The following is a 16,447-nucleotide window of genomic DNA, read 5'->3' on the forward strand; positions in this document are numbered from 1 at the left end:
TGAAATGGACGAAAATGATTACGTTACAAATATATTTTAAAAAATAAAGAATAATTAATTAGTTCTTGAAACTAGGACTATTTAATGTACTTTGCAAAACTAGAGGGATTAGTTTATAATTTACTTTTATTTTGGTTTGGCGTTTGGGCACTTGGAATTTGGAAACAAAGCTTGAGAAAACCCGACCCGCATGCGGACAAGCCCATCACTTGAGGTAGGGATAGCATTAGCTTACTAGTTACTTCTTTGAAATCTCTCTTTCTCGTGGGTGGGGGTTTAAGACTTCAGAGCTCAAAAACATGCAGCAGCTGAAGCTTTCTGGCCGTCTCATAAAATCTCTGCCTATCTCTTCACTGCCATCCACCCCCTCCTCCACCCTTCAACAAATTGCTTCTTCTCACTCTAAAGGTATCTCTCTGTATGTCTATGTATTATATATCCAGGTGTGTGTTTGTGTTTTTGCTGTGGCAGTGCTGCCCTTCCCTTTCTTTTCATTTTTGTTATTGCTGTACGGGGCTGCACTGTTCTCTTTTCTCGTTTAAGGAAAGCTGCAATCTTTGAGCTTTTTTATGGCAATGGGACTTCTTTGAACTGCTTTCTTGATTTTTTTTCCGGTTAATAAGCTCTTCACCATTTGAATTGACTAAAAAGGGTAATTGTTTCTTTATCACTTTGTTTCTGCGTGTATAGAGACTGCATAGGGTTATGAATTTGCATTTTCATTTAACTAAAAAGACTAATTGGGCTATTAAGACGTAAAACCATCGGTGGCATCATTTGTGCAATTGAGCTTTATATTGTTTTGTGTGCTTGATTTTATTTTCTTCTTGGTAAATGCAACATTTTGCGCTTGCCATTCATGTCATTTTCTATATTCTGTGCAACATGTGGAAGCTGTTATAAGGGTTCTCCTAGTTATCATTGGTTGGTTCCATAATGATTTCTGAACCTTTTTGTTAATTATCTGTGTTCGGCAGGAATTGCAAAGGTTGTGTTAAAAAAGGGAAAGACACAACTTTTCAAGGATGGAAGTCCAATGGTGTATAGCGGAGCAGTCGATAGAATAATTGGTAGACCGCCACCCAAGACAGGAGACATTGTGCTGGTTGCTGATGGAACAGAGAAACCTATAGGGTGGGGATTGTACAATTCAGTTTCCATGTTCTGTGTTAGGCTCATGCAGCTAGAAGAGGAAGCAACGAGGTATCTATATAAAGACGGCTGACCGGTTTGATTTTATATCCTCCATCTTTTAAGTTCTTAATTCATGTGTAGAGATCCTTCTTGCGCATTGGACATGAAGAAACTGCTTGAAACAAGAACTAACGCAGCCATAGAATTACGGAGGAGGTTGGGTCTACCCTCATCTCATACAAATGCATATCGCCTTGTCAATAGTGAAGGAGACAGGTACATGATCTTGAGCTCTCCATAACCTCAACTAGAACACGTCCACTGCATGAGATGAAGAAATTCTTTATGTGCTTTTGTTAAACGTTATTTCTTAACGTATACGTTGACTCATTAATCAAAACCATGGTTTGGGGTCTAGTTATTTTTTGAGACAGGCCAGTATGCTTATTAGTAAATCACACATAGCGGCATCACTGCAGATTGTCTGGATTAATTGTTGATGTCTTCGGAGATTTAGCTGTGATAGCATCATCTGCTGCTTGGGTTGAGAATTACAAACCAGAAGTAGAGGCTTGCATCAATAGAATTGATGGAATTAACCATATAAACTGGAGACCATCGGTTGATATTTTAAAAGAAGAAGGAATGGATGTGTCAGACATGAAAGAAGTGCATCCCTCTACTTGCCCTGAAAGAATAAAGGTAGAATGTGCCTCAAAAATTACAAATTACACAATTCATATTTTTATCAGTTTTCTTATGCTAGCTCTTTTTTGTGGTAATTTTCTGATTGCTACCTCCAAATTCACAGTTTTACTTGGTGAAAATTGAAATTAATCATTCTCATTTCTGATTGCTACTTAAATCACTCCAAATTGTGGTTTTCATTAGCAGCATCTATATTTGGATCTGCTGATCATGTCGTAATATTTCACTGATGTTAGGCAATGGGGAAAGTTAATGACAATGTTATGCTTGAATAACAAGTGCTGTTGTTTAACTCTGTTTGAGCCCATCGCCACCCATTTCTCAAGTGCTTGTCAATCTCTGGCTGAACTCCTACTCTGAAGTGTCACTATCTATGAATCATCTACGACCTATTCCCCCTTGCGTTACTGATCTAGCTTGTGCTTCTGGACGAATTCATAGCTGCAATATTGATGCTGTTCTGCAATGTTCATCTGCCAGGTTGTGGAAAACGGGATCTCCTATGCAATTTCATTGGTGGGCCAGAAGACTGGATTTTATGCTGACCAGCGTGAAAACCGCCAGTTCATATCTACAATTTCAAATGGCCAGAAAGTTCTTGATATTTGCTGCTACAGCGGTGGTTTTGCTCTAAATGCAGCACATGGAGGAGCAATAGATGTCACAGGTATTTATTCTATTTCTAAACATTTTTCATTTGGCCTGGTACAGGTTAGTGAAATGCCCATGTCCATTAATCAATGATCCTCGGGCTATTACAGCCCCCACCATATCTTCTAATTGTGACACATTCTTGATGATTCTGGATTTCATTATAAGTAGGATGCTCAAATTCCTTGCATCTGCAATGTTAATTTAGCTCTGGTCATCTCTTGCTTTCTTACAGGTGTCGATACATCTATGCCTGCTTTGGAGCTTGCTAGAGAAAATATTGTTCTTAACAACCTGGATCCAGGAAGAATATCATTTTTTAGGGAAGATGCCACTCAATTTATGAAGGGTGCCCTTTCTAGAAATGAATCATGGGATATAGTGATTTTGGACCCTCCTAAATTAGCACCGAGAAAAAAGGTACAGTAACACACGCAAGAATACGAAAGCCTGTAATCCTGTCCAATACAGGATTTTTCATTCCCTGAGGTTGCATGAGGAAATTTCTCCTAGGTACTTCTCATAATAGCTTCAAAGAATTAAGAAATTTCTCCGATAAGAAAAGTTCAGCTCAGGAAAATGTCCAAAGCTTGAAACAATATAAGTGGAAAATTTGCTCCCGTGCCTTCATCAATATAGAACCAAAACTTGTCTATATTTTGGTAATTTTCATCAAAGGCAGTTCATGTCCACATCCGAGGCTAATGCCCTGCCTCCATATATTTGTCAGTTTGTACTAATTCCGGGGCTTTTCCTGCTCAGGTTCTTCAAAATGCATCAGGCATGTATAGAAATATGAATTCGATGGCATTGAGATTAACAAAGAGAGGTGGCCTTCTCATGACTTGCTCTTGTTCAGGAGCTATGACCCAAAGTGGGATGTTCTTGCGTGTTCTTCAGGCAAGAAATATTTTTTTCTCGTGCGTATGGGAACAAAGAACTAATTTTGGCGGGTTGACCGCGTTGCAGATAATATTGGAGATATTCTAAACTGTCATCGTCAGCAAAATATATAGACACGGGCATTAATATGAGAAATGGAAATTTAATCGCATTACACTTGGGAGTTTGGCCATGAAGATGAGGTCACTTGAGGCATTTCAAAAATTAGCTTGCTCCTTGCTATTGTGTTACTTATAATGTTTTTCTTTTGTTTTGTGGAATCAGGGTGCAGCATCAATGGCAGGAAGGAAAATCTCTGTTCTGCGAGAGGCTGGAGCAGCTTCAGACCATCCCATAGATCCATCCTACCCAGAAGGGGCGTACCTTTCCAACATTTTACTAAGAGTATTATAGATGTTAAAAAAACAATGTAGACAAACAAAAAATGCTAATTCTATGATGTTGAAGCGAGTGAAGTTTTCGGGAAACAAATAATAAAAAATTGTATTCAATACTAATGTTGTAATTATACATAATGATCACTGGTGTATTGCCTAGAAATCAAGATTTCAAACCAACAGAATCCTACCCGAGCCACTGTTATGTTTTAAACATTCCATAGACATTAAAGTTACAATAAGAAGAGACGTGCCAAAGTGACGCCATCAAAAGAAATCCACAGGCATTTTTAGTGCGACCCAGGACCTCTGTTCCATGATAAGAAGGTAGGATCACCAAGCCGCCTGAGATAACACAGTAAGAGAAACAGTTAGAAATATCAACAGATATCTCACAAACAATGGAATACACATATAGCATATGAAGATTTTATGCTGCCGACTAGGGGCCATGCTCCACAAGTCAGAGCCCCACTCCATGTATGATGCTGGGCACACTTCGAAATCCTCACCATAAAATGCAAGCCTTATGAAGGGCAATTCTAACAGCCTCACTTTTTCAAGAGCCACGACGCTGTATTTGTGCGACAATATGCATTTTAACTTTAATAACTAATTTATTAAAGTTACCAAAGCTAGGCCCCTAAATTCAAGAATTAATTTGTATCTGTGATCAACTTACCTAGGCTTGAAAAAATACACAATCGTGAAACCCATTGACAAGGCGAAGCATATCATCCCAACAGTGAGATAAGCAATGCCAAGAAAGTCATTTCGTCCACCAATCCAGCTTGTGGTTGAAAGCACGAGTTTCTTCTTGCCATTAAAACTGTATGTGTTATAGTTGTTCATCAGTGTCACATTTATGACTTCTTTTGCCTCAAGATCCACCTCTATCTTCCCATACAACTTTCTAAAAGTTGGCAGAGCTGCAGTTCGCATCCAAACCATGAGGTCCTCCTGCTCGCTCAGCTGTTACACAAATCATGTAAGACCAGGTCAGTCACATGCCAATTACCAGAAGCAATTTGCATCGAAAGAAACACTGAGAAAAATTTATGGTTCTCTAGTATATTTTCACTTTTTAGCAATAGAAGAGGGGTTTAAAAATATCAACTCCTTCATGAATGAAAGAATAACTGAGGCCACACCTTCAAAACTAATCCTGAAGTTGAGGTTAAGCAACCTGAAAATACCACTCTAATAACACAACAGCAATGCAGTTTTGAAATCTACCAATGTCCAAAGTGTTATTAAAATTATTAAAGCCTCTATAAGGTATTTTCCAGGATGAAGTTGAACAGTTATTTAGTTAGTGATAAGATGAGTTGCTTATATATTAATTTGAAGTAATAGTAAAGGGCGGCTTACACGTATCAATTCATTGAGACTTGCACCACCTACAAGACCTCCACCCTGAAAGTTTTTGGGAAAGACATCTTTACCAAACCTTTTCTCCTTATCACTCTTCCAAGCAATTCCCTTCTTATTCACTGTCAATGACTGGTTCTGGCGGGAGAAGCTATAAGTATCATTAAACAAACTCCAAGCAATCAGACCACAGGGTACAATTGCCCCCCTCCCCGTTGCAATATCTTCTGGCTTACAGGAACTTGTATCATTCTCTTTACTCACACTTTTCAACTGTTCATCACTTCGGCTCTTCACATACCTGATTTATTAGAGCAATCATTAAAATTATGCCAAATAATCACCACACAAACTCAATTACATGTGCTTCAACTTTCAGTGAGTAAGCATCCAGTTTATGATTATGATAATCATGACAGTTTCACAGTCTATTCAATAGTTTTTATAAAATGATGGGTTGCTTTTCAATATTAAACACTTGAAAGAATGTAATTTTCTACCATCAACAAATAGTCAAACACGCTATTCTGAGATGAGAAACATGATATTAACCACCAATTAAGCATGCATAGAGGAGCCCTTTCCTCAACGTGTAACAAAATCCCAGGTCCTACACTTTTAACGTCTGTAATTCTTGAAAATCACAAACATCGCCATCTTGACTTATAAAATGTGGCAGGAAAATCTAAAAGGGTGCACTCCCTGAACCACATGTTATAATTGGTTCTCTGGACCATCACCTATGATCTAAATAAATGACACGCCTGGATAGTCCTGAATATCAATGCTCCCAATTTATATGAACAATATACCTCTGACCATTATGTAAAAATCTAGACATGATTACTTGAACCCATCAGAAATTATATGCTGATAGAGTACATGAGGTTGATGACATACCTACGATGATTCTGGTAGAAGTTGTCAAGCTGATAGTAAACATAAATAGGTTGCTTCATACGCTTAGGGATCTGGCAAGAAAAACAAGAGTAGAGAACGGAAGATTGTTATTCATTGCTTAACCTCAGGTCATGATGGCTAATTTCTATAATTAGCATAAGTCATGTTGCATGGGAGAAAAAGATATTCGCATGGGTTTTTTGTAAGGAGTAGCATTAAGTAACCAACTTGCTACTAATACACTGCTGATATAGCACCACTTACAGCTCTGACAAAAAGGCAATGCCACATAACAATAACATGAAGGTATATTGTATAACAGAAAAAAATATTGGCATAGGTCTTTCCTTGTTAGCTTATAAATCCACAATCACTGCTAATAAAGAACATAGAAAATGACATCAACACATCAACCATAATAATTGCAACAACAGGACTGACCGTCATTGATATTGTGCATGTTTTATCAGCAGCGCTTTGTATAAATTGGACTTTATTGGTTCTATTTTCAACCGGAATGCATTCTGTTTCATACCGTTGAACAACTTCAACAACCTGATAAAAGAAGAATAACCCATAAAAAACCATAGGTGGAAATATAACTAGAATTGCAAGGATTTAGGTGGCACTAGAGCTCACATCTCGGGAACCAAGCAAGCAAGCAATGCCAATAGGGATGAAGACAATGGCAATAAGCATGAATGCAGACACTACCTGCACAAAGAGATATATTAGGAGTTAATAACTTTGAGCACTCATTTGCATCAGACAAAACCAGATGAAAAGAATGATAAAAACTTACCCATCGTGGTGTGAGAATTGGCTTGCAAGCAGGAAGTTCTTGTTGAGTAAACTTTGAATCTGAAAGAAAACGAAACATTTTTAGTTCCATAAAAATCACATGTACACCCATATGTGCTCGTGCAGTGAAAGACAATTTGTGAGCTGTGATTGAAACATCGCTGTGCTCTCTCTATTTTTACTTTTCTTGTTTTTTTAACAGCTACACTACAATAAGATGACAAGTGCATTTTAATAAAACGAACAAAAATCGCAGATTTTTTGCTCTGGCAAATATAATACATCCCCTATAAATTTAAAATGTTTTCATCCCTCTATCTTGCTTTGCAGGATAACAATTACGCAGTCAGGCAACTATTCTAAACACTGGAAAACATTCTGTTTTCAATCTTAACGTAGATCACATGAGCATACATGCTTAAACTTAGATGCATGTAATGATAATACAGCCAAAATTACTAAAATTCCTATTCGTGTAATGGAAAAATGTCCAATTATCTCATGGCATGTTATAGCTGAGTTTCATTAATATCTTGTTTATCAAACCCAGTTTAGTTCATTTTATTGCTAACAAAGTTTAATAGCCATATTTCTCTTTCAAAAGGGGAATTTCCAAATATATCTTGATGAGGAATTAAAAAAACCAGGTAAGGCTATTCCAAAAACGGAAAGACTAAATGATCAATAAAAAGAAAACTAGATTCTTAATATGAAACAAAATAATCAAAAAAGAGCTCACACGACCACTCTCATGCAACAAAACCAACAGCTAATCAAAATAACAAGAACCCATCAAAAATATGCATAAACCTCCACATGGATGCCTATAAAACCCACTAGTGGTCACAAAAAAATTCAAATACCTGAGCCTCTGAAACAAACTAACAGGTTTATCATAAACCTCCACATGGATGCCTATAAAACCCACTAGTGGTCACAAAAAAATTCAAATACCTGAGCCTCTGAAACAAACTAACAGGAAAATAAGGACAAGGTTCAAAACCTTGCAATTTAAAAACAAAACTAACACCATAATCACAAGAGGGCAGTCGTGAATTTGCCCAAAATTGAAAAGAAAAAAAACGAGAAGTAAAGAAGAGAATCACATTTGGGTCGCTTTGAATTCCTTCTTGGAGCACCAGAATCACCCGATCCGTTGCCTCCATTACTGGAGGATGCCGCGTGGCTACTCATGATTGTGTTAAGAGATGCAAGCAAACAAACAAACACACACTTGTAGTTTCTCTCTTTCTTTCTTTGAAAAAACACAAAAACAACCGAAGAAAGAAAAACCTTAACAGAGAAAGAGAGAAAGAAAGAAAGAAAGAAATGGTGGAAAGGACCGTGTGATCAAAGAAAGAGATGGACTTTTTAAAGGCTAAGAAACAGAGAGGCAAAATATAAATAAATAAATTTTCTAGAGAGAGAGTAGCAGTATATGGTTGAATTGAATCTGCAAGCTTTTGTTTGACTTCAGAAACTGAAGAGGATGTTTCCTTGCTATCTCTCTCTAGACTTGATGAGCCCTCGGAAATTTCTCCCTTTCTAGAAGGTGAGTTTGTAGAGAGAGAGAGAGGGAAGCAAATAAAAAAATGATAGCTTTATTCTAGACCCTTAAGATTCGAAAATGTTTCATGTAGGTCCTCATCGTCACCAACCTAAGGTTTCAGAAGGTTTCAAAATCATCTGTAAATAGCAATTAGCTAGCGATGAACATTTCCGAAGCCACGTTGAGTTGAGGGGTATCAATTGACCCCCTCAACTTCTCAAAAATCGCTATAATTACATATAAAAAATATATATAAACTTTGCAGAGTTATATGTGATTGACCCTGTTAAAATATTCAAAAATCCACAGAAGAGGGTTAAATTTATCCTTTTTTTCAAAAAAAAGAAATTATATGTATAAGATTTTGGCGGTTAAATTTCTAAAACAAATATACCATTTCGTTATTTATTTATTTATTTTACATTTTCATAATTTTGAGTTATCAATTTATTATGTTTAATATTATCATAATAATTTTTTAAAAAATATTTTTTATTTAAAAATATATTAAAATAATATTTTTAGATTTAATTTTTTATATTAGCATCTCAAAATGATCTAAAAATATTATTAAAATTTTACTTAAAGTAAAAAATTATTTTTAAAAAAACACAATACCACCATAAAAATAAACACTACCTTCCCACCATATATTATTCTTCTTATATCTAATTTAACTTTTATTTAAAATCCTTTCCTCATTCAACTTTTATTTTCCTCCTTTTGTGTTTTTTTAAGGATTTTGATATAATATTTCTAGAATTAAAATTATCAATAGATAATAAAATCAAAATAAACTCAACTAGCTTTTATTTAATTTTTTTAGCATTTTGAGATTTCATTTAATTTTTCTAAATAATTTAAAAAATAATTAAAATAACGAATTGTAAGTTTAAGTTTTTTAATTGACTATGGTGAGAATAATGGGTAATTGATTTTTTTAGGACTTCTTGGTTGTTCTTCTGGAGCTTTTTATGAATAGAAAATCTTATTATTCTTCTGATGGGACTAGAAAAATCTCAGCTCATCGGAAATGGCACAGGAAAAACATTCACTGCTATCCGTTAATTATTACTAGTAATCACAACTTTTCAGACTAATGCTACTAGAGGAAAATAATAGCCTCCATGCACAGTTTGGTACGTCAATGCCGATGATTGTCAACGCCATCGTGGGCAGTATGCATCATGGAATCCTGTTGCATTCTGTGATATCATTTATTCAGTGAGGTTGAATGTACTTTTATTAAAATTTAATTTTAAAAAAAATATTTCTTTTAAATTTTTTTATATTTTCATAGGATGATATCAAAAATAAATTTTAAAAATATTATTTATTTCTTTTAAATTTTAAAAATATTATTTTGATATATTTTTAAAAATAATAATTCCATGCTGCACGGTGAATATTTTTAATTCAGAGTAGTATATATTGGCAACGCGTCGATTTTGCCAATCCCTCTATTGCAGATTCGGTGCTAGAGCCGCCCGGTGAAATTAATAGACCAATTATCTTGACCATTAATAGGAATTTTATTGGAGAAATTTCCATGTTAGTCAAACATCTCTGTGCGGAAGACCACGTTATGTTCATATGAATGAAAAAACAAAGATTGATGGATGAACTATACGTTGAGCTCATAGTCAAAAGGATTTTCCATCCGTTGGGAAATAGCTACGATTAACAGCAGACCAGGAGAGAATAATTAATTGGGTTAATTAAATATACTTAAAGAGAGTGAAAAAAATCATCCTCGCCATACAATCATGCCTGTCATCACATGAAAGCCACAGTCATCCATTAAGTCACATGATTAGTAGTGTTACCTGGAAAAAAAAAAAAAAACCGTTCTTTAACCTCTACGATGAACACGGAGCTTTCTTCTGCCATGAAACTTGACAGATGTTTTTGAGCCAAGCAAGTTATGCTTTATATGAAGTTTTGAATCACTTGGATTCTATTCTTGTACTTGTCTCAGCTGTGCGTGCAATAACTATTTGTTCTGATCTAGTAATCCTGCAACTGTTAACGAGAATTACACTGCCTCCACTCATTCATTGACTGCAATTTCTGTGATTAACAGAACAGGCTGTTATAAGAGGAAAATACAGTGAACAAGGATGTAATGTTGGCGAAGATGGTGGTTTTTCTCCGAACATATCCAGGCAAGTGTTTCATGTATGATGCTTGATAACCTTGTCTTTGAAAATTCCGTGACCTCTCCCCATCTGCAAATCACCCTCCAAAAATAAATCTCCGAGGATATGAATGACAGGAGAATGAAAAAAGATGCACAGCTGATAGACAACTACCGTGTCTTTTCTCCAGGATAGCTGTAATCTGCTGCATCCGCCCCCTTAAAGAGAGCCATGTATATTCAAAATTCATGCGAGGTTCGTATTTAATCACATCCATTGGCAGTCTCCAAGAAGGTTTGGATCTAGTTAAAGAGGCCATCAAAAGAACAAGGTACAATGAGAGAATAAAGATGGCCACTGATACATGGTGTCGTCCTAGCGGTGATAAAGTTAGCAGAGCATGTTTTCAAGTTCAGAATCCACTCAGGGATACTTACTTTTAGACCCTATTTATGATTCGATTTGTAGAGCAGTTCTAAATTTATTTATTTTCTTATTTTTTGTATCTTTGTTAATATTTTTGGATTTAAAGTTGATTTTATTTTCTAGCATGGTCTTTGATGAAAAAGGACAAACTATATATATACATAATTTTTTTGGCTATTATTATTAAAAAAATCAGAAATTTAGATTAAGAATATGGTTTTTAAATCTGGTTCCATCCAAGACTTGGGTTTTAAATTTAGATCGGATTGCTTGGATTAATTTTTTTAAATCAAAACCATATTATTTTAGTTAAAAATATAAAAATTAACAAATTACAATTAAATTTTTAATTAGATTATCAAGTCATTATAAGTTTTTTTTTTCCAACTGACTTATTCAAACCCTAAATTAATTAAATTCTGAGTTAATCTAATGCCAGATTTCAAAACTAAAGAGAATTTTTATAGTTCACTTTTTTTTTTTTGAAGATTTTAAAGTACAAACAAATCCCATATTCTTTGTACGCAGACATGTCGGAACATTGTTGAAGATCTTACCATCATCTGAGTTTTTTTTATTATGTATATTTTAATTAGAAAAGTTATTTAAAAAGATAATTGTATTGAAATGAAATAAATGCTTTATTTCTTTTTTAATGAGTTTGATATTATTTTTTTTCTATATGATTACATTTAATTGATTTATTTTTTGTTGGCTTCACTTTATTGATTTTGATTTTTAAAAAAAATATATAAAAAAAATATATTTTTATATATTTTGTTTAGCATTTATTTTGAATCACATGTAAAACAAGTATGAAAAAATAAAATAATTTTTATTTTATTTTTGACTTTTCATTTAGCACAGCCCGTTCAGTTGATCTTACTGGCCACGATAGCAATACGTACCCCACTCTCCTTTCTCTGCAAAGGATACGTCATAATTACTAATTTTTACCTTATCCATTGCTGGGGGTTCCAAAGCTAAAAGGTGTATTAATTCGTGTGATTAGTGTTTAAAAAAATAAAAATGTCGAATACTATATCTTGGTCGTATTTTGGGACCCCAAAATTTGATGTCTCTCCCTCGACTATTTCCAAGAGGTTTTGTCTTTATCTTCAACCAATTATCACTTTGTGTGCGACAATGGTGACTTATGAACCACCACTTTTTTAGAAAAAAGTTTAATTTTATTTTCTGATTAGCTTTTATTCGTAAAAATCAAATTTCTCATTGAGGAAATCTTAAGCGTGCTGTTCACACTGCTGTGTATGTGTGTGTGTATCATACAACACGAAGAAATTGTCCTGTAATTTCGATCGACAATTTGGGAGTTCTTGCACATGTACCAAACGGAGTGCACCCTCCATATTTTGCCGGAGTGGCCAAACCAGCCATCCATTAATGGCTAAGTGCCTTGAGAGAGACACAATATTCGCTTTATATAGCATCAGTACTCGTGTGGATAAAATGCTCTTCATTTCTTACTGCCCAACTCCTGTTATGTAAGTCTGCGTTGCGTGTTATAGTTTCTTTGACCTGAATACCAGTATTCTCGTGGATTTCGCTAGACAAAAGCAATAGTGATTAACAATCGGGTGTTATGGTCCAATTATATTTAAAAAAAATGATTTTTTTTAGTTTTAAATTTTGATTTTTTATATTATTTTAATTCCCAGGCAGACACTAAACCACGCACCCCGCCATTTCTAGGCTGCTTCAATGGACACCGGGCCTTGATTTTATCGAGTTTTAAACGGTCAAGAACAAAGGGTGGAACCCTCGATTGAAATTAGCTCCGAAGACATGCCATCCGTGAACAAGACAGAAACGACTGTATAAATCATATTGAAACCTACTTTATGGCACAGGTCATCTGCATCGAATCACAGGTCTAAAAAACAATCACATTGGACATTCAAAGTTAATCAGCATTTCTGGGGACATTCAAAGTTATGATCTCCTCTCCGCTAAAAGACGACATCCTCGGGCAAAACTGTTTGCATTAAGTCCCATGTAAGAATAATACCACCGATTTAATAATTTTCATAACTAATTCATTGTCTGATAGTCATTGTAGTGTTTGTGCTTTGACGACAAAGTGAATCTATTATGAATTATGATTGTAAAGATAATAAAAGATTCAAGGTGAAAACATTGTTCATTTGAACATATAAACAGTAAACCATCTTATTTTTTTCAATATATTTTTTTATTGGAATTTTTTCATCGAATCTGTTTACCTTTTATTTAGCAATTTTAGTCTAATTTTACAGAATTGATAACCGGTAAACTATGACGCAGTGTTTTAATTGTGAATGATGAACTATCTCAAACTTCTTTTTTCATCCACGTCCTTTTTTTATGGAGTAATTTACTTCTTATTTAACAATTATGGTATGTTAACACAGAATTATGTTGAGTGGACCATGGAATAGTGTATGAAATCATGAATACACTATATAATACAAGATAGAAAAACTAAAAAGGAAAAAAACAACAATACAGTGTGGACTATAATAATTTCTCATAATATTTTTCTTTTTCTTTTTTTTATTATTTAAATTTTATTATTTTTTATTCAATTTTTTTATATTGAGTTGATTTGGAGATTTAATTTAACATTTAATTTGTTGTGATTATAAAGTTAAAAATAAATTTTAAATTGATTGGAGATTTAATATGTGATTATAAAGTTAAAAATAAATTTTAATATTGAGTTGATGCTCGATTTAATAAAATAAAATCCAAGTTTATTAATTTAGATAAATTAAAATTTTAGGGGCTCGGCACAAATATTTAATTTTTTTAAAAAATAAATGACATCTTTATATTAATTTCTTAATTTAATTTCTAGTTAAAATCAATATATTTATTGTAATTTATTAGTATATATAATTTTGATTTATTTTTTAAAAAGCACGTGAAAACTTTTTAATTTACCATTGAAGTTTTATTAACAGTAAAACCGAAACCATGGCAAACGTTCACACCACTTTTTTGTGCTCGGAAAAAAAAAACCCACCATTGCATTAGGAATAAAAAAGTGTTTGAGTGTGTAGTAATATTAAATTTTTAAAGTATTTTTTGTTTAAAAATATATCAAAATAATATTTTTAATTTTTAAAAAAATAGTTTTAATATTAATATATCAAAATAATTCAAAAACATCTAAAAAATTAATCTAAGACTAAAAAAAAATTAAAACACAAAAACAAATAAAGCTAATATCATTGACAATATCTAAGAATTTTATTGAAACCATATATGTATGTGTTATGGGGTAAATTATAGATTAGTTTCTCTAATTTTGAAAAATAAATTAAATAGCTCTTCTAGATCTAGAAACAAGCTAGTTAGTCTGTTTGTTTTAAAATTAATTTTTCATGCATTTCATTTTTTTATTTTTTTATAATTAAAAAAATAACTAACAAATACAGAAAAATTAAGAAAATAATTAAAAAAGTAACTAACAAATACAGAAAAATTAAGAAAATAAGATTTTATTTACAATTAAGTAATATTAAATGAAGAACCATCAACACTGGCTAGGAGTCTAGTTGATTAAAACTAAATTAATATTTAATTAATTCTTCAAGGCCAGAAAAACTAGTTTATGATATTCGTTTAATTTATCCCTTTCAACTTAATAACTACTCCGATAAAGAAAGAAAAATAATATATATATAACACAAAAGTAGCACGTGGGATTAATAAATTATTTATTAGTATGAACATTTTAATCATCAAATAAAAAAATATTAATAACATACACTTATTAAAATATTTTTAGTATGTTAAAGGCTCGCTACAGCACCGATTCACGATAATATTTTTAGTATGAATATTTATTTTTAGACCCGTACAGTGTTCATTACATTTTTTTAAAAAAAAATCAGGATTTGACTGCACGCGCAAACTTTGTTCACCGTTGATTGAAGGTGAAATGACGAGTTTGCCATTTAAAAATAAAATTATTTAAAGTCAGTACAATTTGTTTACGTTACTCATTAATTATTAATTATTGCTAGACATCTTAATCTTTTCATGTTTTTCAAGCAATGTAAAATGACTATATATCTGTTGCAGCAAAAAATATTCGGTTAGCGTCTAGGAGTTTTTTCGTGCTTTTTTTTTAATAGTATGATAAAATAATTAAATTATAGTAAAAAAATTTTAACTAGCGTTTATTTATTTTTTGTTCACTTTGAATTTTAGTTGTCTTTAATTTAATTAGAAGGTAATTTGATATTTTAATAAATATAAAATATAATTTTAAAAAAAAATATATATTTGTGCGTGCACTTGGATTATCCTTGCATGCAAAAATTGTTTAATTAGTGTACATGGTTTTTTTGTATTTTCATTTTAAGTTTTAATTATATTTAATTTAATTATAAAATAATTTAATAATTTAATAAATATAAAATATAATTTAAAAATAAAAACAGATTTATATATATGCCAGTAGATAGACAACGACCATACTTTTCAAAAGATATATTAGACATCAAATGATAACCAAATACTACTTTTTATAATGATATTGAAATTATTTTGGTGACTCTCCATCCTTATATATATATGTGTGTGTGTATAACTTAATAATCTTTGTTATGACACTATTTTTTTTTTATTTATTAGTTGCTTATTTTCCCCTTGTTTGTTATGATACTATTTTTTTTATTTATTTATTAGTTGCTTATTTTCCCCTTGAATTCCATGCATAGCCCTCCAAACTTTATAGACAATCTTTCAAATTGTTTTTTTTTTACTTGGTCTCAATTATTTTAATTACTATGTATTTTATTTAATAAAATAATTTATGAATTTAATTTTTTTTTTCAATTTCTTCCTTCACTCATTTTTCATATTTCACACATGGTCTCCATCATTTTAATTACTATTTATTTATTTTATATATTTTTGAAAATTAATTTTTTTATGATTTGATATTTTATTTTTTATATTAGCCTTAATTCTAATTTTGCTGAGCGTTTTTTTTTAAAAAAACTTTTGACAAGTTTTTTAGATTAATTTTTTAAAAAAAAAACTTTTGACAAGTTTTTTAGATTAATTTTTTATTTTAATTTTATTATCTAATATTAAATTGGTCGAGGATTAAGTTTTTTTATTAGCTTCAAATTTAGGATCTCATGGTTTTGACTTGAAATATTAAAAATATTTAAGTTATTTTTTTTAAGTTTTTTTAATTTAACATTTATTAAATGAAAATTGAGTTCCTGGTTTGAAAAAATATTTAAGTTATTTTTTTTCAAGTTTTTTATTTAACATTTATTAAATGAAAATTGAGTTTTATTATTATTTTTATTTATTTTTTTACAGGTTTTTTTCACTAATTTTAAAAAAGATCTATTTCATGGCTAGCCTTTTTATTTATTGTTTTTTTGGTTAAATTTAACTTTATTCTATAAAAAATCTTGTTTTGTAATTAAATTTATTATTTAGATGTAAACATTAAATATTTA

The 16,447-nt window shown here is 31.9% G+C and overlaps 2 protein-coding genes across 2 annotated transcripts; one reads left to right on the forward strand and one right to left on the reverse strand.

Annotated features, from left to right (window-relative positions):
- The first annotated feature begins 214 nt into the window (after positions 1-214).
- Positions 215-3,953, forward strand: LOC105118021 (S-adenosyl-L-methionine-dependent methyltransferases superfamily protein). Its single transcript, XM_011015866.1, has 8 exons — positions 215-408; positions 978-1,203; positions 1,276-1,410; positions 1,614-1,836; positions 2,323-2,509; positions 2,729-2,913; positions 3,256-3,393; positions 3,661-3,953. Exons 1-8 carry the CDS (start codon positions 300-302, stop codon positions 3,787-3,789), a joined length of 1,332 nt encoding a protein of 443 aa, XP_011014168.1. The 5' UTR covers positions 215-299; the 3' UTR covers positions 3,790-3,953.
- LOC105118012 (ALA-interacting subunit 3-like) lies at positions 3,860-8,408 on the reverse strand. Its single transcript, XM_011015855.1, has 8 exons — positions 7,952-8,408; positions 6,847-6,905; positions 6,684-6,758; positions 6,486-6,599; positions 6,045-6,115; positions 5,145-5,445; positions 4,456-4,745; positions 3,860-4,118 (listed from the first exon to the last, which is right to left on the reverse strand). Exons 1-8 carry the CDS (start codon positions 8,037-8,039, stop codon positions 4,064-4,066), a joined length of 1,053 nt encoding a protein of 350 aa, XP_011014157.1. The 5' UTR covers positions 8,040-8,408; the 3' UTR covers positions 3,860-4,063.
- Between the last annotated feature and the right edge of the window lie 8,039 nt (positions 8,409-16,447).

Source organism: Populus euphratica, unplaced genomic scaffold (genome assembly GCF_000495115.2).
Source record: "Populus euphratica unplaced genomic scaffold, PopEup_1.0 scaffold5.1, whole genome shotgun sequence".
Classification (NCBI taxonomy): Eukaryota; Viridiplantae; Streptophyta; class Magnoliopsida; order Malpighiales; family Salicaceae; genus Populus; species Populus euphratica.